At 47.3% G+C, this 25306-nt stretch overlaps 1 protein-coding gene across 1 annotated transcript in view; it reads left to right on the top strand.

Annotated features, from left to right (window-relative positions):
• Window positions 1-23286, top strand: part of pug (pug C-1-tetrahydrofolate synthase, cytoplasmic) — a 41564-nt gene extending 18278 nt beyond the window's left edge. The window contains exons 9-17 of the mRNA XM_075674248.1: window positions 11381-11560; window positions 13289-13490; window positions 14363-14669; window positions 16940-17016; window positions 17643-17783; window positions 18378-18558; window positions 19386-19525; window positions 20921-21220; window positions 22364-23286. Coding sequence (XP_075530363.1) covers window positions 11381-11560; window positions 13289-13490; window positions 14363-14669; window positions 16940-17016; window positions 17643-17783; window positions 18378-18558; window positions 19386-19525; window positions 20921-21220; window positions 22364-22738 — 1903 coding nt within the window. The 3' untranslated portion in view covers window positions 22739-23286. The remainder of the gene's footprint in view (window positions 1-11380; window positions 11561-13288; window positions 13491-14362; window positions 14670-16939; window positions 17017-17642; window positions 17784-18377; window positions 18559-19385; window positions 19526-20920; window positions 21221-22363) is intronic.
• Window positions 23287-25306: the final 2020 nt, after the last annotated feature.

Genomic DNA, 25306 nt, shown 5'->3' with positions numbered 1-25306 from the left:
AGTTGCAATAAGAATTTCAGTTGCATGTTAAAGCACATACTTGAAAATGTTGCCCGCACCGCACATATGACTAGTCCGGTTGAAACCTTGCCCGCATATAAAGCTTTTGAGCGCTAGTTAAGAAAATGTTTTACAAAGGCTGTAACTCATCCACGCACGTCTTACTTTGCCAGAACGTTAACCCAGTGTCCCGCCCGGGCATCTCCCGCCTATTTCTCGCTAAATTTTATCTCGTTTGTGTTCATAGTTTTCCCCAGGACAGCGGGATAAATTCTGCGTTGTTCGTAAAACATACAACTCCGGAGCGTTCGCATACGTAATTTACTGCAAAGGCTGCAATTAAACCACTCACTTTGAACGTTGCCTACACATGCATCACGCATTGCCTTGCCCTTACTTTCACCATACTTAAAGCAAGGCGCTTCGTTTAGATCATCGAGGACACGGGGGGAACATCGTATAACGCATAGAAATATCGAAAAAAAAACGAGGCTTCAATAATTATTTGTAACGCCCCTAATTAGGCGAAAAACGCTAAAATTTCGCGGCATTGCACTTAAGATGCCCCCTATTTCTATTAAATCTAAACCTTGTACCACAGAGCTTTCTGGGGAAATTGGGAAGCGTAGCTGAAAACGGTCGCAGGCCACTTTCGAGCACTTATTAAATATTTCTTTTTTTCCAAAAGCTGTACTTCATATATGTGCGCTCAGCTTCGCACACAAGTTTGCCGTAGCATTTCCTACATGTTCGCTAAATTTGATCGCAGTATAGACTTTGTAGTTAGGCCATGAGCAGCAGGACGTACAGGGGGTGGGACGCAGGCACATGCCCTCCCCCTTCCGAAAGTTTTGTGTACCGTATGATGTCTGGCATAAGACGACGTGCGACGAGGCACCTTTGACAGAATACTTCTTTGACTGATTGGCAAGAACAAGCAATTCGTTCGATACAATCTTTATAGCAGAGCTAGGTGACTATCTTTTATTAGTCGCATATATAAATTTGCATGATCGCCACGGTTTCGATCCGGATTGTTTGAAGGCAAACAACGTTTCGGCCGATGCGATATTAATAAATAAAAAAATATATTTGCTTGAAGCGTTTTAAAAAGCCAAGTAGAACGTCAGCAGCAAACAAATCAGTTTATTGGCATATTTAGGACTCATTTGCGAGTGCGAATGACTTAGCAGTTTAGCCGAAAAGTTCTGGCTCCCTGAGCGACATATGTAAAGCGTATAGCCCACTGTACGTAAATTCTGGTGTTTTATATGTCCTATGGCCGCTGGGACGACATTAGCTTTCGCTCCGCTCTTGTGATTGACCGCGCAACAGTCGGGCCTATTTACGAATGAGGTCTATTCCAATTCGTAGAACGAGTCGAATAGGGCAATACTCGAGTCGTTATTCGAAAGTTTAGAATATGCGCCACACCCCTTTATATCTCTGAAGGACATCTGTAGTCCCCAGACGCCGAGATATCGCAGAACCTGGCGAGCAAGCTATGCCAGTGCCTCCTCTGGCTAGGCAAACCCGCCGTGGTTGCTTAGTGGCTATGTTGGGCTGCTAAGCACGAGGTCGCGGGATCGAATCCCGGTCGCATTTGGCCTCCATCCCGCATTTCGATGAGGGCGAAATGCCAAAACACCGGTGTACTTAGATTTGGGTACACGTAGTCCCCTTCTACGGCGTGCCTCAGAAACTGGTTTTGGCGCGTATAACCGCATAATTTAATTTTCTTTTTCGAAACTATGCGAAAGTGACTGCGCTGCTCTGCGTATAAAAACAGACATGTAGCAGCTGGGATGTTCGCGGGCACATGTACGAGATGTATAGCGCGAAATACCAGCACCTCTTACAGCCAGGTGCGACGAAAATTGGAGACCCGTATACATCTTGGACGATGGGAAAAAACAAAAACGCAGTTCATTCGCATCACGCGACAGAGACCAGAGAGCGAAATAGGAAACTGTGTAGGACGGCCTATCTTATGTCGTGTAGTTAGGGTTAAACTGGATTTAACTGTATGTTTCGGTGCATGTTCCGTCTCACAGAAATGAGGATAATTAACGTTCGCAGCAGAAGGCACGCCCGCGTGCATATACATCAACAACGCAGGGGCGTCACACATTTACGCACGTGCGCTTACTTTTCCAGCATATGTGAGGGGCTTTTGCCTTTCAACGGCTCATTTGAAAATCGGGAACGCCCTTATTAAAACAACTCCGGCAATCTGGATGACATTTTCTTCTTTCTAGCGCTAGAAAAAGAGGACAAATCACAAACGAAAGAAAGAAAGGCGTCACACATTTGCACATCTGCGTTTGTTCACCTTTCGAACTACATATTCGAGGCGCTTCTTTTTTTCGGCGGCGGCGGCCCAAATTATCGGCACATTGGAAATATTATACGCATATGGCTCCAGCAATGTGGGTTATTTTCCGGCGTTAGCAAAAAAAAAAGAAAACGAGAAAATCTGCGCATTGATGTCTCCGGTGGAAACATGATCGACTCTTATCCCACACATTTAACAAAATCGCACAGTGTAAAAATTTTGCATAGATTATACACCAACGTCGTAGTTATATCAATGCACGACAACACAGATATCGACAAGTGACAGTGCGCTAATTGTCAGGGTGCCTAAAGTGGTCAAGAGCGGCAACTTAAATTTGTTGAACGAGGGTGGTTGCTTGGGCTAGTTGGTAATTCTTGGTAAAAAAAAACTACGTACAGCACGAAGGACAACAAACACTGCGCTGACTTCCAAAAATATTGCTTTGACTTCCAAATGCTTCCGGCGTGAATTTCGACGGTATGCAGTATGTAACATACACGGGTGTTTCAGCGAACACACAAATTTTTTAAAGGTTGCCTGTGGCAGGTAGCTCGATTCTAGTTTATGAGCCGGTCTACTCGAAGCAGCGGACACTAGCACAAAAAATTGAAATGCGAAATATACTAATTAACAAGAATTAACTAATTAACTTTCCAGCTAATTATCTTATGGCCCACATTGCAATTTACAAATTCTAGCAGTGGACTTCGCAAGGCGGATCCATTTGGAACGAATTCTCAGGACGGCGCCAGTTCCGAGATAAAAATTCCCGAACTTTGCGGAGAAATGCGTTGGCGTTCCAGTTACTTGTGTGCTTCAGTGCATGAAACGACATTTTATTAACAAATTAACTGGAACGCCAGTGCATTTCTCCGTAAAGTTCAGGAATTTGTATATCGAAACTAGTGTCATCTTGAAAATTCGTTCTTAGTGGATCCGCCTTGCGAACTCCGCGGCTAGAATTTGTAAATTGCAATATAGGCCATAATGTAATTTGTTAAAAACTTAATTAGAATTTTTATTAATCAGGCGATTTTGCATCTCAATTTCTTGTGCAAGTATTGTCCACCGCTTCGAGTAGACCAGCTCATGAACTAGAATTGTGATATCGGTGACAGGCAACTTTTAAATTTTTTGAAAGCGTTCGCTGAAACACACTATAGTGTCCACATGTCGCACCTCATATTGTTGGAAGTCAGCGCAGTGTTTGTCTCTCTCGCAGTCCTTGTCCTTCGCGCTGTACGTCGTCCTTACCTTAAATTTGGTGCCATCTTGTATTTTATGGAACTGTGCAAATTTTACATATAAAAAGATTTTACAAATAGAGGGGTAGGCCATATTTTTGTCTGATTTTGCGCGACTTTTGGAATAATAATTGGTGTGCTTCTGTAGCCGAGCTCCCCGGCCATTCAAAAAATTTCAGTGCCACCTTAATTGCGAAGCTTTTACAAATATGTTGTAACATCGAAACGCAACGATTAATTTTCGTCGGTAAAACATTACTTTCCTATTTTCTTGTGTATTTTGCATGTATGGATGCAATAACTTTCTTCAATCCAGCGCTTTATGCAGAATGAGGTCTTTCTGCTTCCGGCGTGAATTTCGATAGCATGCAGTATGTAACGTATAGTGTCCACATGCATGTCACACCTCAGCGGCTCCCTCAGTGATGGAAACCGATATCGAATTCCATACTTTTGCGTCTTGTAGGAGCCGAAAGCGATTTCAGGAGCCAGAAATACGTCGCAGTCACAATATCTTAAAATCTTGCTCCTTGTGTCTCGAATCAGTGGCGTCAACTAGGTGGCGAAATACTATACGTTTCGAAGAGCTTGCGCGAGGAATAGCGTAATGTGCGAGAAGTGCGACGCCGTTAATTTATTTTCTTCTATGGCATATGGAATATGGCATAGGCAGGAATAGCAGGGGAGAGTTATTAGTAGAGTTTGCGGAACAGAATAATTTGCGGATAATGAATACCTTCTTCCGCAAGCGGGATAGCCGAAAGTGGACGTGGAGGAGCCCGAACGGCGAGACTAGAAATGAAATAGACTTCATACTCTGCGCTAATCCTGGTATCATACAAGATGTGGACGTGCTCAGCAAGGTGCGCTGCAGTGACCATAGGATGGTAAGAACTCGAATTAACCTAGACCTGAGGAGGGAACGGAAGAAACTGGCACATAAGAAGCCGATCAATGAGTTAGCGGTAAGAGGTAAAATAGAGGAGTTCCAGATCAAGCTACAGAACAGGTATTCGGCTTTAACTCAGGAAGAGGACCTTAGTGTTGAAGCAATGAACGACAATCTTGTGGGCATCATTAAGGAGTGTGCAATGGAAGTCGGTGGAAACTCCGTTAGGCAGGATACCAGTACACTATCGCACGAGACGAAAGATCTGATCAAGAAACGCCAATGTATGAAAGCCTCTAACCCTACAGCTAGAATAGAACTGGCAGAACTTTCGAAGTTAATCAACAAGCGTAAGACAGCTGACATCAGGAATTATGGATAGAATTGAACATGCTCCCAGGAACGGAGGAAGCCTAAAAGCAGTGAAGAAGAAACTAGGAATTGTCAAGAATCAGATGTATGCGTTAAGAGACAAAGCCGGCAATATGGATGGATGGATGGATGAGATAGTTCAAGTGGCTGAGGAGTTCTATAGAGATTTATACAGTACCAGTGGGAGCCACGACGATAATAGAAGAGAAAATAGTCTAGAGGAATTCGAAATCCCACAGGTAACGCCGGAAGAAGTAAAGAGAGCCTTGGGAGATATGCAAAGGGGGAAGGCAGCTGGGGAGGATCAGGGAGCAGCAGATTTGTTGAAGGATGGTGGGCAGATTGTTCTAGAGAAACTGGCCACACTGTATACGCAATGCCTCATGACCTCGAGCGTACCGGAATCTTGGAAGAACGCTAACATAATCCTAATCCATAAGATAGGGGACACCAAGGACTTGACAAATTATAGACCGATCAGCTTACTGTCAATTGCCTACAAACTATTTACTAAGGTAATCGCAAATAGAATCAGGAACACCTTAGACTTCTGTCAAGCAAAGGACCAGGCAGGATTCCGTAATGGCTACTCTACAATAGACCATATTCACACTATCAATCAGGTGATAGAGAAATGTGTGGAATATAACCAACCCTTATGTATAGCTTTCACTGATTACGAGAAAGCGCTTGATTCTGTCGAAACCCCAGCAGTCATGGAGGCATTACGGAATCAGGGTGTAGACGAGCCGTATGTAAAAATACTGAAAGATATCTATAGCGGCTCCACAGCCACCATAGTCCTCCATAAGCAAAGCAACAAAATATCAATAAAGGAAGGCGTCAGGCAGGGAGATACGATCTCTCCAATGCTATTCGCAGCGTGTTTACAGGAGGTATTCAGAGACCTGGATTGGGAAGAATTGGGAATAAAGGTTAATGGAGAATACCTTAGTAACTTGCGATCCGCTGATGATATTGCCTTGCTTAGTAACTCGGGGGACCAATTGCAATGCATGCTCACTGACCTGTAGAGGCAAAGCAGAAGAGTGGGTCTAAAATTCATCTGCAGGAAACTAAAGTAATGTTTAAATGTCTCGGAAGAGAACAGCAAATTACAATAGGTAGCGAGGCACTGGAAGTGGTAAGAGAATACATCTACTTAGGGCAGGTAGTAACGGCGGATCCGGATCATGAGACGGAAATAATCAGACGAATAAGAATGGGCTGGGGTGCGTTTGGCAGGCACTCTCAGATCATGAACAGCAGGTTGCCATTATCCCTCAAGAGAAAAGTGTATAATAGCTGTGTCTTACCAGTACTCACCTACGGGGCAGAAACCTGGAGGCTTACGAAAAGGGTTCTACTCAAATTGAGGACGATGCAACGAGCTATGGAAAGAAGAATGGTGGGTGTAACGTTAAGGGATAAGAAAAGAGCAGATTGTGTGAGGGAACAAACGCGAGTTAATGACATCTTAGTTGAAATCAAGAAAAAGAAATGGGGGGGGGGGCATGGGCAGGACATGTAATGAGGAGGGAAGATAACTGATGGTCATTAAGAGTTACGGACTGGATTGCAAGGCAAGGGAAGCGTAGCAAGGGGCGGCAGAAAGTTAGGTGGGCGGATGAGATTAAGGAGTTTGCAGGGACGACATGGCCACAATTAGTACGGGGTTGTTGGAGAAGTATGGGAGAGGCCTTTGCCCTGCAGTGGGCGTAACCAGGCTGCTGCTGCTGCTGCTGATGATGATGAAATGCTGCAATATCTGCATGTTATAGCTTCAACTTGTTCGCAGGAAGATAAGCGCGGTAGCCTGGACGTTTTCACCGGCTTCGATTTTCGAGAGGAAAAAAGTATACAGCCGCAGTAGGACGAACCATATTGATAGCGATCGATAGCAAGGTATACCAGAACCTTGTACGAAGTAAAGGGTCGTAACTTTACGGGCAACAGAAATTGCGGCAAGCATTCGCTTACTAAGTAAACGCGCGTTGTGTCACGTGGCCGAATAGATAAAGAATTGCTGCAGAAGCTCCCTATAGTGGGGCTTGTCAGAAGTGCCTAAGCATTCTTTCCAGTGGCTCATCTGGCGCAGACTCTCGTATCCGAACGCGTCTGGTCTATGATGGCGACGCTTGCTCGGTATCCTTCTTGTGTTCGTTTGTTTTGTGTTTACCCGTGTGTGTATGTATATAATGTGTGTGTGTGTGTGTGTGTGTGTGTGTGTGTGTGTGTGTGTGTGTGTGTGTGTGTGTGTGTGTGTGTGTGTGTGTGTGTGTGTGTGTGATCACATGTATACCTATGGGGCACATCGTGTCATGCGTTACAGACGGACGGACAGACAGATTTCCGAGGGAAGCATAGTCTTAGCATGCTTCTGCATGAACGAAACCCGCTAGATGACCGCGAGTAGTCGCCGTCACGACGGTGGCGTAATGAAGAGCGCCGGCAGCGGGGAGCGCGCATGCTTGACGCAACGCGAACGTTCCGCTCTGCCGCTCTGTTCTACCTTTTCACTATGTCAAGCCTAGCCGCGCCTTCGAAACTCAGCCGTTCGCAGTCGCGGAACAGACATGCGCCATGCGCGCTCGGCCGCACTGGTACGTGGCGCCATGTTGGAGCGGTGACGTCATCTAAAACAATTATAACAACAACGACCATGTTCTACTTACCTGTTGGTGCAAATAAGGCGTTTGCAGGAACGACCATTACAATATCGCATAGCTTATTAATTTATTTTTATATTTTCCCCTTCTGGCGAGAAGAACACTGATGCAACGCAAGAACGTTTCTAATGTGTTGTGGTGTCAGGATGAGAAGAAAGGGGGTTAACCGAGGGGCCCGATTTTTATGAATCATATCATTGAGAAGCCAACAAAGACAACGAAGACTATGTTTTCCTTGGTGTCTTTGTTTCCATAAATACTTCGTTTAGCGCAATACAACGGACACAAGAAAGGCGACAGGTCCTGTCCTGTCGCCTTAATTTCCTGTGTCCGTTGTATTGCGTTTAACAAATTATTTATGGATCCGCACCAACTAGCCCGCCAACGCATTGTGTCTTTGTTAGCTTCTCAGTGATGTGGTTTCAGGATGTATCACAAGATGGCTCTATCAGTGCTGCTGCTGCCGTCGATGTGTCCGTTCTTTCGTAAACTGTACTTTTACGGACATGTGTTCAGCGTTTCTGGTGTGGCCGCCAGTGCCGGATCGTTCACGCTAGTAATTTCGACACGTAATATCCATTCGTCCGGTCACGTCCATCCATTTATTCGTCCAAGCACTGGGAGTGCAGTGTACTAGATGAATGTTCAAGAGGCCCGCCGCTGTAACTCAGGTTCCATGGCGTTGCGCCGCTAAGCCGGTTCGATTCCTACCGTAGCAGCTGCATTCCGACCGGGCGGAATGCAAAAAAACATTCACGTGCCGTGCATTGCATCGTGTGAACGTTAACGAACCCTTGGTGGTCCTTCACTTATACGGCTTTCCTCATAATCAGATCATAATTTTGACCCCTAAAACCTTTATTTTTAATGTGTTCAGTGGTGTTCAGCTTAAGTACATTCCATAGTGCAGCTAAATCGAAGTGCCTATGGTGTGTCAATGACCTCTTTCTTGAACATATGATAGCCCTTGAAACGATCGCTCGGTGAATGCCAGCTTGTCTGGGCTCTTGGGCTCCGTACATGCAGACGGAACAAGTTATCAGGCGTCGTATCAAGGGTTGCGGAGCTTATCTCCCTTAGCCAGAGGCGAAACACTCGAGTCGGTGCTCTATGGCTGCCAAAAAGCTTCCGCCTATCTGAATGCCTTGCGATCATCAGCGCCTCGCCGGAAGCAACACCTTCTCTCGTTTACGAGCTGTAAATAGGCAGTATCACGTTTTTTTGCTATATTTACACATTGAAGCGCCGATTTGAACCTGCCCATCAGTTTGACGTGTGTTTCTAACCATAATCTAAATGCGAAAATCGTTGTGCCAGATCGTCTGAACGGCGCAGTATTGCGAGACGCGTCGAATGAACACATACGGGTAAAAAAGTATTTTACCACCAGGCGCTGTTGATATGCTTATTTTGCGACTCTTTGGACTGCGGCCAGCTGTTTTATCCTCCAAAGTAAGTTGCTGCATTTTTTTCTCAATACCGGAACATGCGCCTAGTCAATCGCCTACCGCCTTTGATATATAAACAATCAGCTGGCGACTAAACTTGCGGTTATTGGTGAGGGTAGGCGAGAATGATTATCGAGCGACGCGCACATATTCGGGAACGGTGGCACAGCTGGATTCGGTGAGGGGCTTTTGGGCTCCGGTAAGGTCCCTTGAAGTTGTCAAGGGGCTCCGGTAAAGCCCCTTAAACTTCATAAAGTAGTGACACTCTTCTCCTCCGCCTTCACTCCTCCTCGTTTCGGTTCTCTTTCACGCTCCCTTCTCGACCGTGGCGCCACCTACACTGCTCGAGCGTAGCAACGGAGCCAACATGCGCTCCTCGCCACTCCTTAGACGCTTCTCGAGCAAAAATGGCGCTGAAGCAAGGCGCGAGGGCCCACGTGATGCTATTAGGCCAATAGCGACGCGGCGTTGGCCTCGGTCAGAGCGCGCGAGGAGGAGGCGGCATTCTTCAAAGCGTGTCGCTACTTTACGAAGTTTAAGGGGTTAGGTTCCGACCTGCGCATGCGATCCCTGGCGGTAGCTGCTCTGTTCGGCAAAGGCTCGTGCAGGCTCCCATCGCGCCACCCGATCTTGGAGGCACGCGGTAGCCCCACCGCTTGGAAAAGGGCGCGCTCAGGTGCTTGTACTTGTTAGATTCAGTAGAGAAACGAGGCTAGTACCTGCTGCATGCACGCGTGCATCATTACCGATAGGGCTCCGTAAGATCTTCGCTGTTCGCGATTGGCGCGGCTCTCTGTACTCTCGCTCGATGATACCAGAAGCGGCCGTGCATACGTGCTCGGGGTACTCTTACTGCCGATATCGAACAGATGCCGCCAGTAGTCGAAGACGCAGTCTGAGGTGGAGTACTACTCTATATGGCTCCAACAGGGAATCATGTGTGGGGTCCATGTATAGTAACTCTAGTCTGAAGTAGGCCACTCGCGACCGCTTCATAGCGGACGGGACTGGGTCACATTTTCTATTCTATTCACTCAAAACCTCTCACTTTGCAAGCAATAGCTATCCTGTCAGCGCCCATTAGCAGTGATGTAGCTGATGGTAGCGACAGTAGACAGCGAGGTGATGAAAAAAATGGAGGATCGGGAGAATGGAAAGCTGCATAACGTTACTTCAAGAAGATGCGGCGGCGGGGACGTCAGTATTGGTGTAGGCTGTTAATGGACATCCATGTTGGCATGACTTGGGCAATGGTGCTAGCAGACGTAATAAGCGAAATTGCCGCATAATCTGATGATACGAACTTCGCTATAAGGGAAGGTCAATATTTAAAGCACTAACATTTGTTTTTCTTCTGGCGAGTATCATTTGCAGCAGCAGATACATAGGACTGTCATTCACCCGAATCTGTTAATTCGTCTTTTCGGTTAATGCGACCGTATTCGAACACACCGAAGTGCACCTTCACATTTTTATGTTGGGGAGAGCTCGTTATTTTTACTTTACAGCGTACAAAATCGGATATTTCGAACTAGTAGAAACCGCCGACACGTATAGACTTGAAGCAATAACGAAAATTACAGTTCAATTTTCCCTACCTTCGCGTTTGGCGCTCATAGCACATCACGTGCGCAGCACAGGCAGCTGTAAAACAAAGCGGCGCAAATATGCAGAACACCTCGTCAGCACCGAATGAAGGGGGTGGGCGGGAGGGATATCTTCAGAATGAGCGTGCGCTGAATGCGTACGTTGAAGCTGAATACGTGGCTGGATAGATGGTACGGTCGTTTTGCAAGCTGCATTGGTAATGCAAGATTGAGCATCGATAACTTGCGTGCACCGTGAATGCGCGCCCCGTATCGTTTTAAGTATAGCGATGATAAGGGCAAGAGGCCCGGCCGCGTGAGCTATCGCTCCGCTGCCGTCGCCGTCGATCTTTCTGTCGCCGGACCAGGTCCCGATGTTTAAGTTAGCAGCTTGGAAGGACGTAATTTATTTGTAGAATGGCAGGGAGGTCAACTTGAGCTTGTGTGTGTATATATATATATATATATATATATATATATATATATATATATACCACTCTAACATGCGACTCTTCGCTGGGAAAGGGGGGAAAGGGGAACTAGAGCGATGAAAGATAACGACGAGAAGAGTAAAGGCGCCATAAATGCTGATCGTTAATACATCAGCATACTTGAGTCAGTGTCGAGTCCAATCCTGTGTCGTGCAGAAATTGCACCACGACCCGTACTGCTACAGTGTGGCATATTTCGGGTGGTGCCAATGACCCAGAACACGCCGAGAACGGTCTATAGGTTGTTGTTTCTCTTCAGGGTTCCTTGCAAGGCAGCACGCGGGCGTGCTCGATTCTATGCGCAGGCTGCCACCACTGCAGGAGGAAGAGGAGGCGGTGCGACGTGGTCGATGCGGTACCTGCCGCTGTCTCGCCAGACGCCCGTGCCGTCTGACCTGGACATCGCGTTCGCCCAGAAGCCCAAGCTCGTCGATGAGCTCGCCCGCGAGATGGGGCTCGAGCCGCACGAGTGGGAACCGCACGGTCGACACAAGGCCAAGCTGCTGCTCCCGCTGCTGAACAAGTATACAACGCTGTGTACCACATTGTCCATTTACTGTGGCTGTTCGAAAACTAGCTAGGCGGAAGAGCCTTCCTAAAGAAAGAAAATTCGAAGAAAAGAAAAGCCTTTTCGGAGATGTGTGCAAATCAGAACGACTTCTATAACAAAGACAGGGAAACTGTAATAGGGAAGTTTTCGCACTATGGGGGCCGTAGTCCGTTGTCAGAAATCTAGCAAGGACGTTGCAAATGCTTCGCTATATCTGGTGCAGTTCCTTCGCTATACCCGACGCTTCACTTTATTAGAGCTTTGTACTTCTATAGTCTTCGCTATATTCGGTGTATCTACTCCGCTATCGACGGCGTCCACCGGCTGTGCGTTCCAACTTCTGGGCTCCGACGCAGCTGGCTGTTCGCTGGCTAACATCATTGGCCTGCTTCTGCTCTTGCCCACCTCTAAGTGCCGATATATAAGTTTTCGGTCTTTCTTCAGATAAATAAAGAAATAAACAGCAAAACGTGACAATGCGAAATCAATACATGCTGCACGATAAGTTTTACAGCCGGTGAAAATTCTTACGAGTCAGGGAATCAACGCCTGAAACAGCCACCACAAATGGGCAGCCACTTATAACATGTCTAACCTAACCAGGCGGCTGTCCCAAGCGAGTAAGATCGGGTTGCTTCAAGTTGTCGATAAATTAAACAGTATACAAATAGTAAAACAATAAAATCAATTAACGTTCTTCCATATATAAAAGCGGTTCGATTACATATTTTCTTCAATTAAAACACAATTCGAATTTCTATACATTGACTCGCGTGTGTCGCAGTTCTCGTATTAACGTCGCGCCGCGACGCAGCTGCGGCTTGCGGCGCTGGTGGCGACACCTTGTGAAGCAGTGTTGAACCGATGTGCCTTAAAACTGTTTTGCTCCTACGACGGGTACGACTTTTCGCCGCCAATTCCTAGCCCAAATATTCAGACACTCGCAGAGCGTGCAGTCACTGAAGTCGAATACTGAGAAAACCAGTTAAAAAAACGCATTCGCTCTCGCTTCAATGTCATGAGCGACGATTCGTAATATTAAAGGGGTTCTTTTTCCGGGCCGCAAGGGTTACAGTCCCCGTAGAGGCCCCTGATTTTGAGAGATTGAATGAGTCGTTGATTTTGTCAATATGAGTGATCCCGGTTGAGTCGGTATTTCCTGAATGCAAGTGCGGCCGCATGAAAATGAGTACGTGCGTTTATATGAGCTACCAAAGCCTGTTTTTTTGATGAGCGTAATCAGAGTGAGCTCAGCGAGATCTAATTTTTTTCGGGAGCTTAATTGAATCGAAGCAAGATCGACTTGACTGGTGAGCCTGAGAAAGTCCAAAGCTAAAGAGTCTGCATTAGTTCTGCTTGTTCTGACGACTTACGCAAGTAACACCCAGAAGTCATCTCAATAACTTTTAGAAAGGAAAATTATGACAGCTCGAAAGCGCAGGACACAGCCAGGTAACACACACGCGTGCGGCGAGGGTGAAAGGGCATTATATGTGAGTCAGTATGAGTTCTGTCTATAGTCTGGTGACTTATGCATTTCACGTTATATTTTCGTTTGAAAAAAGATAATGCTGTACTATGTCCAGCTCGGGCCGGAACTGTCATCTCAATGAGCTGACTTCGTCACGCGGCCATGTGGAGGCCCTCCCCGCGGGTAAGTTTTGCGTGACCCGCACTACACACCCGTTCGCGTGCACGCAGGCAAGGCGCGGACGGTCACTACGTGCTGGTGACGGGCGTGAACCCGACCCCGTTGGGCGAAGGCAAGAGCACCACCTCGGTCGGACTGTGCCAGGCGCTGGGAGCCCACCGGGGCCGCAATGCGATCGCCTGCCTGAGGCAGCCCTCGCAGGGGCCCACCTTCGGCATCAAGGGTGGCGCCGCCGGTGGAGGCTACGCGCAGGTATGGGCGCGGGCGAGCAGTTTCCAGCGTTGCAACGGTCGGTTTTCTATAATATTTTTTATACTCGACCTAAATCCGAGATATTGCTTTCTTTTTTTTTGTGTGTGTTTGTCTTGCACACACGCACACAAAATATGCAGAACTGTACTGGCCCAACGATGGCAACGTATATACAACTACAGTGTGCATGCGTATGTTGCCATAAAGACACGGGGATCGCAGTGGTAGTTGTTTAACGTGACGTATAGGGACGGACGGATCGCTAACCATATAGAGTTGCCTACATTAACTCTGTGTCGTTAACCAAACCGTGTGTGACATTTCTCGCTGCTAGCTATGAGGCATCTATAGTTGATCAGGCACATTATAATTAGGGTTGTTCGATCTCGAGATAAGGTCCGATGACTCCCGATTTTGGCAGCCCAAACAAAATTTCTGAAAATCGTGTTAAGCCCGATACCTTCGCGGTGTTTGTCCTCTCGTAAAGGATAATAAATCCAACTGTCACAACACTAATGAACGCTCTCCACCTTTTGGGAGCAATTGGCCAAGGTGTATCAATATTATTATTCGTTTACTAGTATGGCAGATGCCTCGTTTTTGCTTAGCACACAAGCGATAACGAGCCGCGTTTGCATGAATACGACAGTGGCGCATTGCATCGCGTTACCATTCCGATTTCACAAATATCCTCTCTGCAAGAAATATACGCCTTCATGCTCATCATTCCTTTACGTTAGCGAATAGCTTTTTAAAAGCGTCCGGCTATTCGCTTACACTGGTTTCCGCGCAATGTTTTGCAGACGCTCAATTAGGAGCGAGTGGGCACATCGTTGAGGCGACGACGTATACGCGAACGCGGGCGCGTGCAGGTCATCCCGATGGACGACCTGAACCTGCACCTGACGGGCGACATGCACGCCGTGACCGCGGCCAACAACCTGCTGGCGGCGCAGCTGGACGCCCGCGTGCTGCACGAGTCGACGCAGCAGGACGCGGCGCTGTTCGCGCGCCTCGTGACGCCCCGCAAGGGGGACAAGTGCTTCTCGGACTCGCAGCGCCGGCGGCTGGCCAGGCTGGGCCTGCCCGCCGACGCCCAGCCCGAGCAGCTGAGCGCCGAGCAAGCCAGGCGCTTCGCCCGTCTCGACGTGGACGTCGACAGCATCACCTGGAACAGGGGTGCGCGCGCGCACGTTATGTGCTGCCTTCCGGGGCCGCTATGTTCTGGGATGCCGCCATATTGTGGAATTCGCCATATTGTCGGTTCTGATTGGCTGAGTGGGCTGCTGCGGCTCAGATGGCTCAAAATGCAGCCATTTCACTGAATTTGACAACGTGGCAGAATTCGACGATGTCCTGAACAGCACTCGGAGGCACCCTTTTGCAGGCCTTCTTAAAAAGGCACGATTAGGGAACTTTATAGGCGAGGAATCGTGGTTTCCGTGTGTCGCGCGATAGCTGTTGGTACTGCAGCGCGAGGTAAAGCTGACGACAGTTCGCACGCCCGGGGCAGCATGGGCACTATGCGGCACCGTGCAGTGAAAGCAGTGTGCGTCGCTGGTGCTGCATGGTCGGCAGATGTTGTATGAAGTCAGGGTAAACGTCGCAGCATCGGAGGTATATAGAGTCACCGTTCAATCACTGTAGGCGGTTCTTTAACTGTCGTTTGCAATTTCGCCGACAAACAGAAGATTGAAACAGGCTATATGCACGCACATTACCCTTTGTGCTCGGAAATTATCGCGTATTTATTGGTGCGCAAACTTACTTTCTCGCATTTTGAGCCAAAAGACAATTTGACCACACGAATTTCAGCACATTCTCACATATTTTCGACAAGTGGAATCAGCCTCTATTTAATTTATTTTTTATTTGTCGTTATTTATGCATACCGGAACCTTATTATTGGACTATAACAGGAATGACAAAAAGTAGAGATAACAATCAGTTGACTCATCCAGACGTTGCCAGAACCTGTGACGTTACGAAAAGGTGATATGGGAATTTTGTAGGTGTTGCCACTCGTCTCCTGCCTTTGCGTTGTGGCCTGTCAAGTTTATGCTCTCTTTATAAGTTACTGTTTAGTATTCTATGACTGTTAAATACCACCTAGGCATCGGAATGCATCCTTAAATGATCGCGCATGGAAATACTATACAAACGTGATGCATGTATACAGTCTTCGGCAGATTGCACAGTCATTATTTTTACAGTTTATTTCTGTGCACCAGTACCCAGATGTCGGTGTTGTTCCTCAATGTTTGCATAATCAAGGTTTGCATTCGCGAAATATTTTTGAAGATGGCGTTGGGTTAAGGATCTCGAAAATCCGTTGCACCTCATGGAAAAAGAGACGCGTTTTAGAAAGCCGTCAGCGTATCGCTACCGTTAACCCTTTACGGCACCTTGTTGCATTTACGCAACATTCCAATGAACGGCGTTAAACCCAGAAGCAAAGTCCGTTTAAAGCTGCCTGTAGACGTTGTTGCATTTCCGCAACATTCGTCTGAAAAACGCGCCCCTTTGTGCTGCCATCTGTGCTTCATCCTTCGCATCTTCTACCAAAACAAACGTGGTGGAGGCTGCGCGCGCCCGCGAGCAATGATATGGATAAGTTTTGCCACTTGTAAATGTATATCTCCATAAGCCACAGCCCCCAAAAAATTCGTACGCTAAGCTCCACATCCTCCTGACTCAGTAAATTAAAAAAAAACATTCTTATCGCAGAATATTTTGTTCCTGGCGACGGAACGTTGCTATGTTGCGCAAATGCAATAACGTGTACATGGTTTATTTTCTTCGGAAAAGTGAAATGGCTTCCAAACGCTGTTGTGGCTCTGCAATTCCTCCTGATAGTGAACGCAGCGACCTTTCCAGGAGTGACGACAACCACGAGTGTAAATTCGTTTCGATTCAATATGTGTGCGAAATGTTTTCTGGTCGATTTTTTTTTCAAAAGGATGCGGTGCATCTGCACGCTGCCGTGCCGCGTCGCCACGGGCACAGCCTTACGTCTGAGCTTCTATGTTCTAAATCTTGACAATAACGCGAAAACACTGCATTGCTTCCTGGCTGCACGGGAATCTGCACCACGTACTGCACGAAGTGTGGGAACCACCTGTGGTGCACAAGCAAGTACAATTGCTTCTTTTTGTTCCACACTAAACCATAGGTGCACCAATGATTGTCGCGTGCAAATAAACATCCGAGTATGAATCGCACTAAGTCTGTCTTTCACCTTCAACTTCTTACTTGCACGTTGTTGCAAATGCGCAACATACGCTTTTTCTGCAAATTCAAACAACAGAAATTCGCTAAAGTTAGTTTCCATGGCAGTACAGCTACTGTTATTCTTCCCTACAACTCCGTGAAAAAATATTTTGAGGAAACAAAAAATTGTGCAGCAAAGGGTTAAGTGCGCTCACCAGTAAATCTCTCATTCGCTGCAGTAATGGACACCAACGACCGCTTCCTTCGTCGCATAACGATCGGCCAGGGACCTGCGGAAAGCAAGGTTGCACGACAGGCAAGTCGGTTCATTGCGGGATCATGTATTTCATGCGCACTTCAATATAATTAATTGCCTTAGGTCAGTGGTTTTCGCCTTTCAGCCGCTCACTCTTGACCTTTTGAGCCGCTTAGCTAGCTCACAGGTCATTTGCGGACAGCCCCTGAGAACGTTTTTTTATCAAGCATACATACCATCACACACGTCAAGCCAGAGACACAAGAAACTTACTAATGTTATATTTACAGCTGAGGTAAACTTACGATAATGCCGAAAACCGTTAGGGAAGATGATACCAATTGAAAGTGAAGGCAGATGCGAGTTTTGTTTGTTGTTCTTGATTTAATATGAGTCAGCTATACATAACACAAGTTCACACTATCTTAAAACATGCCAGACATCTCTCTCTCTCTCTCTTTCTCAACTGCTATAGACCATGTTCGACCATGTCACATCTTCAAAGTGTCGCGTACTGAAGGCTTGTCGTGTGGACCTGTCTGAACTATCGCATAAGCGAAACCCAGTTTGAGAAACGTTACTTTAGTCATTTAACGCGCCATGTGGAATTGAGTGAGATGTCAACGAAAGGATATATGTTATCAATAAAGTTTTTCTGTCTGTTTGTCTGCACGCACGTTTTTTAGACCCAGTTTGACATCACACCAGCCAGCGAAGTGATGGCCGTCCTAGCACTGGCCAGGGACATGGAAGATCTCCAGGACAGGCTGCGATCCATCGTTGTGGCCAGTGATCGCCAAGGGAACCCCGTCACAGCGGACGACCTGGTTCGTCCACAGTATTGCTTGGCTTGGTCTCATTTTCCGTTCCTATCTATTCCCCCTTTTAACGAACACTGCGTTTTCATAATGCCCTAATATGGTGGCGACGCAGCGCTCATTAACAAATACATCAGGCATAAGGTGTACGTTCTGCAGAAAGAGTGTTTTGCGCCGCAGAAGGATAGCCATCCGAGTCATCTTTGTTGCCAACTTGTAATAATCTTGTAACGTGGCGATAACACAGCGCACTGTCGCGCACTTCAGCTTTTATATATTTTAACTGCCTATGCAGTGCTACACGTCCCGCACCAACCGTACTGTAGACTGCAGGCTGCAATCGTTGAACTGTGCAAAAAGGGATTTTTGGCGGCCGCGCATGCACCGCAACGCGCTGGCATGCTACCGCTACAGGACAGATTTCTGGTCTGCCACCTGCGCCCCGATTATGCGAATATTCTCCCTCCAGTAATCCGATGCCCACCTCACGAAATTCGCTCACCATTTCTATATACCGTATCCTCAAGACCGCTGAAAACTATATTAATACACTTGTCCATCACGTGCGTATGAAGTGCGGCGTTCGCTCCACGTGTCGTGCAGGGTGCAGCGGGGGCCATGCTGGTTCTCCTGAAGGAAGCCGCGTGTCCGACGCTCTTGCAGACTCTAGAGGGCACGCCGGTGTTCATCCACTGCGGCCCCTTCGCCAACATTGCCCACGGAAACTCGTCCGTCATCGCGGACCGGATGGCTTTGAAGCTTGTTGGTCCCAACGGATACGTCGGTACTGCTATACGAGCTATACATGCATGCTCACGGATCCCCTACCCCTGCGGATTTAGACATTTGATGCGTTTGTTTAAAAAAAAGAATCAGTGACCAACCATATAGTCAAAGCAAAATGACATTCTGAGATCCGTGCGAATCGCGATTGTTCACAAGGGAAAGCGAACGAGATTACAAAGTTTAAGCTTGTGTGCAAGCATAGTAACCTTCACGCAATAGCTGCTTAGCAAGTTGCCGGAGACGTTAATTGCAGCAACATAGCGTGCCTCGATGTCAGCACCACCTCGCGGCATCCAGGCACCCTACAGCAACAACGCTGGCCGCGACATTTTGCAGCGCTTTTACCACCCGCAGCGCGATAGACACGTTTGCATGTTGCATGGCTGCGTGTTTGCGTGGCTGCGTGTTTGCGTGTTGCATGGACACAGTAATAGTTGTCTAGGCTAAACATTCATATTTCATAAGTGCCCACACGTATCCATGATTGTTGGGTTGGGGCTGCCTCTAATTGCGCATGCGCACATAAGTGTTGTGTCTTCTCTCTCCTCTGCCATTTCGCGACCTTTCACTGCGTGTTTGTGTAGTTCTTTTTGTGTCCGTGTTTTGCACGCCTGTCTTTATGCGAACATGTTCAATTTTAGGTTGTTATAAGATTAGAAAATCTGCATTCTCTATACAGTGGACATTGGCTGCTGGTGGCGTTATGAATGATGATGATGATGATGATTATGAAATTTCTCAATGTGCGTTTTTTCTGTTGTTCCGTCAATGTCGCGCCAACTCTTTGAGCTAGGAGTGCTGACTGCACCCATTTCAATCGCGCAGTAACCGAGGGCGGCTTCGGCGCCGACAATGGCATGGAGAAGTTCGTGGACATCAAGTGCCGTGCGTCCGGCCTCTCGCCCAGCGCCGTCGTCATTGTGGCCACCGTGCGAGCCTTGAAAGTGCACGGCGGAGGACCTCCGGTGAACATACGCTTGCTCTGTTAGATCAGACTGGAAGAGCGAAACCTCCATATAACGAACGTGGATATAACGAAATATCGAATATAATGAAGTATATGTGAAATGTTTCTCACCGACATCAGCGTGTAACGAAGATATGTTTCAAACTAATATAGAACACAACGAAGGTATATCTCGTGTAGGGCCCAACTTCGTTATAGCGATATTCCAGTTATTATTTGGTAACTTTGTAATATATATATTTTATTTTTTTAAAGCGGCGTTGCCACTCGCCTTTTCCATTTCGCGATTTCTTGGCTTGCCAAATGCCTCTGCCCACGGTAAAAATAAGATATATTCGGTATGGTATAAGTGACAAAAGCTAGTATGGCAGCTATCAGTCTAATTCAATGCTTGTTTTTAGCGTCCATTTAATTGCACTTTTGTCTATCGCAAAAGTACTGACATCGCGATATGTCTAAGGTTGGCTTACTATTATGGAGGCCAGTCTGCTGCCCGAGCGTCCGGACGGCTCTTCGTCCTGTCCCAGTGGGCATGGAGGAAGAAAAAAAGAACTAGGACGGGGCGTCACGTGACAATCTTGAAGCCTAAAAAATGTAAATGCACGTGGAAAATATACCCTCACAATGTCATGTTCAAGCGGTAATTGTCGGCATAGCAGCAGAACAAACCAGTGTAAAGGTAATCCCTGCTGCGACGTCATTCACGAGAGGGCGCCCCTTTATTATTAGAAATAAACACTATTTAAAATCAGTGATGGGTCGGTGGACGCCCTCATTCTAAGGCCTCGCTGGCAAAGTTTTTCAATTTTTACCTGGTAGCATTACGAGTGCTACCAGGTACTCTTGTGCTGGCAGAGATGACTACACATCCGGTTGGATAGAGAGCGCATGCAAAGTACGTGAGAGAGTAAAGCAGGTGGGGAGGGTCGATTGTGACGAGGGCGCCACTGAGAGCTATCCGCGAACCAAACAATGTCTTGTATTAGGAAACATTGGTTGCGCTTTCTAGACAATCACATGTAAGAAGACAGGACAGGCGCAGGATTTGCGCCTGTCCTGTCTTCTTACATGTGATTGTCTAGAAAGCGCAACCAATGTTTCCTATTACAATGAACCAACTTGCCCAACAACGCATCCTGCTAAACAATGTCTTGAAAAGTCCGGCAACCATGGAGCGCCTACTAACCGAGAGTCAACGCGCAGATAGCTAGGCCACGAAGAAAGAGGCGCGGCAACAGGGACGTTGGCCTGGCGAGCCCATATATCTGCCCAACCTCACTCTCACTCCAAATTTTTTTTTCCTTTCTCAATGCAGCTTTGATTCCTCCGTGCTGGGAACACTGCGTCACGTGTTTTTTGTTGTTGTTGTTCCTGTTTGCCGTGGACGGTGCAGATCGCGCTGGGCGCCCCGCTGCCGGCGCAGTACAGCAGCGAGGACGTGTCCCTGGTGCGCAGCGGCTTCTGCAACCTCGCGCGCCACATCGAGAACGCGGCCAAGCTAGGACTGCCCGCCGTGGTGGCCATCAACGCCTTCTCAACGGACACCGCGGCCGAGCTCGAGCTCGTGCGCGAGATGAGCCTGACCGCCGGAGCCCAGGGCGCCGTCGTGTGCCGACACTGGGAGCTGGGAGGAGAGGGTGCCGTAGACCTGGCACGGGCGGTCGAGGACGCGTGCGCCAAGCCCAGGCCGCAGGTATCCTCCCATATGGCACGAAATTTGCACGATATGCCTGCCCAGTCCAATCCAAGTGATTCTGCACGCGAATCCAAGTAATTTTGTACCTGTTGTTGCTATTATAAGAACCTATGTGTGGACAACTTTAATCGGGCGCTGATACAGCCACTGTGCTTGCACATGACGTGCGATGAAGGAAAGTCGAGCCCTACTAGGAAAGTGGCGTCCTAGCTTGAACCGACCTCTGGTCTTGACGTCACTGGGCAGTCATTAAATAACATTGCCCCTCGTTTAGGGTTAGATTTTTAGTTTGGCCGCTAGCAAAGCTTTCGTCTCTATAAGGGTAGATATACTCGGATTTGTTGTGAATACTTCACTTAACAGCGCATAAAGAGCACAACGAACAGGTATATAGACTGCTTGTCGTCCACTCGCCTGTTCGTGCTGTACCTCTTGCGCTCTATTGACCCTCTTCGCGGAGCAGTTTGTTCTAAAGAAATAAGATGGCGCTTTCGGTGGCTTTCTTCGTTGTTTGCTATTAGGGTGCTATCTGAAAACCAGGCTAAACCATGGGCAAATAACACCGGCGAACTGCGGCCCACAACGTGAACGGGTGAAATTGGACAGAATAAGATATATACGTGTTTGTATTGTGCACCTGATCGTATAAACAGAATTTATTAACAGAACAGAAACCACAAGAAGAGCAGCATGTTCGTACGTCAATGTCCCTATATAGCCCACGGAAGATAAGGAGCGCCTGCAGGTTTTAAGTACTATAACCTAATCACGTTAACCTCGTTTAATAAGGACTAACCTTCCATATACTTGCAGCGTTTCGCGCTCGGCATCACCTTTATGTCTGTGGAAACCTTAATTAATTTCCAATACGTCCCATGTCATAACCGAATGAGGTTATGCGTTTTGTCCTAAGAGCATTTCAGCACCTTGCACATTGTTGCGGAGTTTTCTGCTGTGGTTTATTATTTTATGAAGTACGAACGTGAACACGTACGGCAGCATTATAAAGAATTGTGTCCCATTCTCTATATTCTCTTCCTTTCACAACGCTTTTTTGTTCGCTGGCGTTGAATTTCAGTCGTGACTACGAAGGTGTCCACAATTCTTCAGCCGTAATGGTCCCTTCCCCGCTTTACGCAGCTGCGCTTCGCCTACGACCTCTCGCTGAACATCGAGTCCAAGCTGGAGGCCGTGGCCCGCACCATATACGGAGCCCGCTGCGTGGAGCTCAGCGCGCTGGCCAAGACGCAGGCCGAGCGCTTCGAGCGCCAGGGCTACGGCAAGACGGCCGTCTGCATCGCCAAGACGCCGCTGTCGCTGTCGCACGACCCGAAACTGCTGGGTTCTCCTCGAGACTTCGTGCTCCCCGTGCGGGAGCTGAGGCTGAGCGCCGGCGCTGGCTTCATCTACGCGCTGGCCGGCGACGTGACCACCATGCCCGGCCTGCCGACCAGACCGGCGCTGATGGACATCGACCTGGACGTCGCCACCGGACGACCCATCGGACTTTTCTGAAAAGAATCTCGGAGGACCTGCGCGACCGAAGGAATGCCCTAATCGTACACGACTTCATAGGCTTGAATTCGAAATGCGTTTGTGGGAGGCGAAAAGCCAAGAAACGCGTGTGCTAACCTTACGCCTTGCACACGCAGTGTTTCTTCTGGTGGGAATCCCCGTGGATGCGACTCGAGGACATATGACCCGCGGAATTAAATTAATCAATCAATCAGTCGTTCCTATTTGCCGTTGTGCAGAGATGAAACGAGCAGCCACATAAAAGCGGCTGCTTGCACTGAACAGCTAAACGGGGTGTTTGCCCCCCTCTATAATTTCACAGCAACGGACAGGAAATATGGCTCGGTACATATTTTATTGAGCAGGTATTTAAACAACTAATATGCATGAAGGCGTTCTCACATGCGAACAAAAAGGGCAAGAAACACTATTAGGATGTTGGTCCTGCAAGTAGCGATAAAGCACATATATTTTTGAGACCTATATTTTTGTACGCGGATTCCTTTGTTTCGAAACGTGAACATTGAATAAAGAGGAACCAGATCGTGGCTGTGTGCGTTGGTGCGAACTTCTAAAAGTACAAGCTTGTATAAGCTTTCCTGCGAGGCACTTTGCCCAACTAATAGCGGCGTGGTAATTTTTGCAAACAGTGTCTGCAAGCACAGTTTGCTTGTATTTGACGTAGATGATGTAACGTGGCTCGCGTGATGAAACCGCGTGCAAGAGATAAGACCCAGCATTTGCAGCTGCCACTTCGTGTACAGTTTAGTGATGACACCTGCTGCCATTAATTCAGTAAATATGAACTGCAGATAAGCGCGCTTACGAATTCGACTTCCCGTTTATTCGAACGCACTGGGAAGTCCCGGGAGAAACCGTACATTATGAAAGGAAAGCGCGTTTATTTCGAACGCAAAAGTATGCCGCTTCGGTTAATTCAACTCCCACCCGCGTGCCCTCATGCGCCCGCAGCGGTTCTTGAAAACAGAAGAAATTCAGCAGACGGCGATACTCTTTTCCTAGGCATGAAGCTATTTTCTTTTTATTTTCGGAACTAGCAGAACTTTACTTTTCCCTTCAGTCAGTCCAACGCTGAGGCAGCGTTTAAAGATGTCAGCGCTCGTAGGCGTACTCTGGTTGAGTCGGGATTCGAAAGTCAGAAGCAAAAAGACGTTACAAATTGCTTTGAGCAATGAAAATATTTGAATTGGTTCATTTCGTGGCCGTTTGTCCAGTCGATATTTCAGAGTATTCGACCATATCGTGGTGGTCCCGCAGGGGTCGAACCAACTAGAGTCGAATACGTACCGTTCCGATCCACGGGCAAGCCACGAAGAGGATATCGTTACGTGAGATCGCTATGGAAAAAAATATTTGACTTGCATTTGCTTGAAAAGCGTATATTGGTCGAGCTGGAAGGTGCCGCCATTACTGCCACCATCGATGCTGCAGCTACGGAAGGGTCCATTGGTATGTTCGTGGGCCGACTGGGACGGCTAGGTGAACACACTTGTAAGTATATGTTTGTTGTTGTTTTTTGTACGCGACTTTGCTTGGACACGGCTTTGATGCGAAAACATTTACGAGTCATTCCACGAGTGTCCCATACGTGTTGATCGAGAATCTAAACATTTCTTGTAAATAATCATGGCTATTTGAGTATACCTTGCTTACAGCTACACATTTCCCAATATATCTTGCTGAAAAAAATTCTCGTCACGTGACCTGCTTTCGGTGTTCTGCGAGAAAATTAATATAAACATTATTTTAGCGTTGGACGCTGCATAAATTCGCCTGCTGAACATACATATAGATTAGTCTTTTAGTACGTAGTGGTGTTCATTCACAACTTCAGTCGGAAATGTTCCTTAAAAGCCTCAAATTTCGACAAATATCTGCTAAATTGTCACTTTCTTATTGTTAGCACTACTATTGACCTGTTTAGTGTGACAGTTCCACCCGACTGTCCCAGAGCTATACTTCATAGTCAAATGTTTATTTCGTCAATACATTTTTCGGATTTTCATATAGTTCTTTTCGTATATATGGCTAAATTCTATGCTGTTCTTAAAACGCACTCACAACGATCTCAAGCACTTGAATAAGCAATTACTGCAAAGCCCGTAATTGACCCACACACTTGGAACTTGCCTACACGTTATTCATTACTTAATCGCCCTCTATATTAATTAAATATGAACAAAGTTATTCTCTTAGTTCACCAAGGGCACTGCGGGCGCATCGTATAACGCAGAAAATAGGAAAAAAACATGGAGGACGCTTAATCTTCGCCTATAAAAGTGGAACGCGATAGCATTCAAAGATCCCTGTCTGCTTCTCACGCTTCCCGGCAACTGCAGCTTATGTAACCGTAGTTTACCTGGAAACGCTGGCGGCGAACGCTATGCAAGGAGGCGAGCTTTTTGGTAGAAACTTGGTCTTTCGCGCGAGCGGATCCTGCTGAGGTAGCACACAGTCGCGCCAAAAATTAAAAAAATTTCAGGTTTCTCTTATTTCTGCCTTTTTAATATTTAAGTCTGAGAAGATCTGACATAAAAGGCATGCGCT

The sequence above is a fragment of the Dermacentor variabilis genome, chromosome 11 (assembly GCF_050947875.1).
Source record: "Dermacentor variabilis isolate Ectoservices chromosome 11, ASM5094787v1, whole genome shotgun sequence".
Lineage (NCBI taxonomy): Eukaryota > Metazoa > Arthropoda > Arachnida > Ixodida > Ixodidae > Dermacentor > Dermacentor variabilis.
The sequence above is the reverse complement of the archived record's forward strand: the minus strand, read 5'-3'. Positions and strand labels throughout refer to the sequence as shown.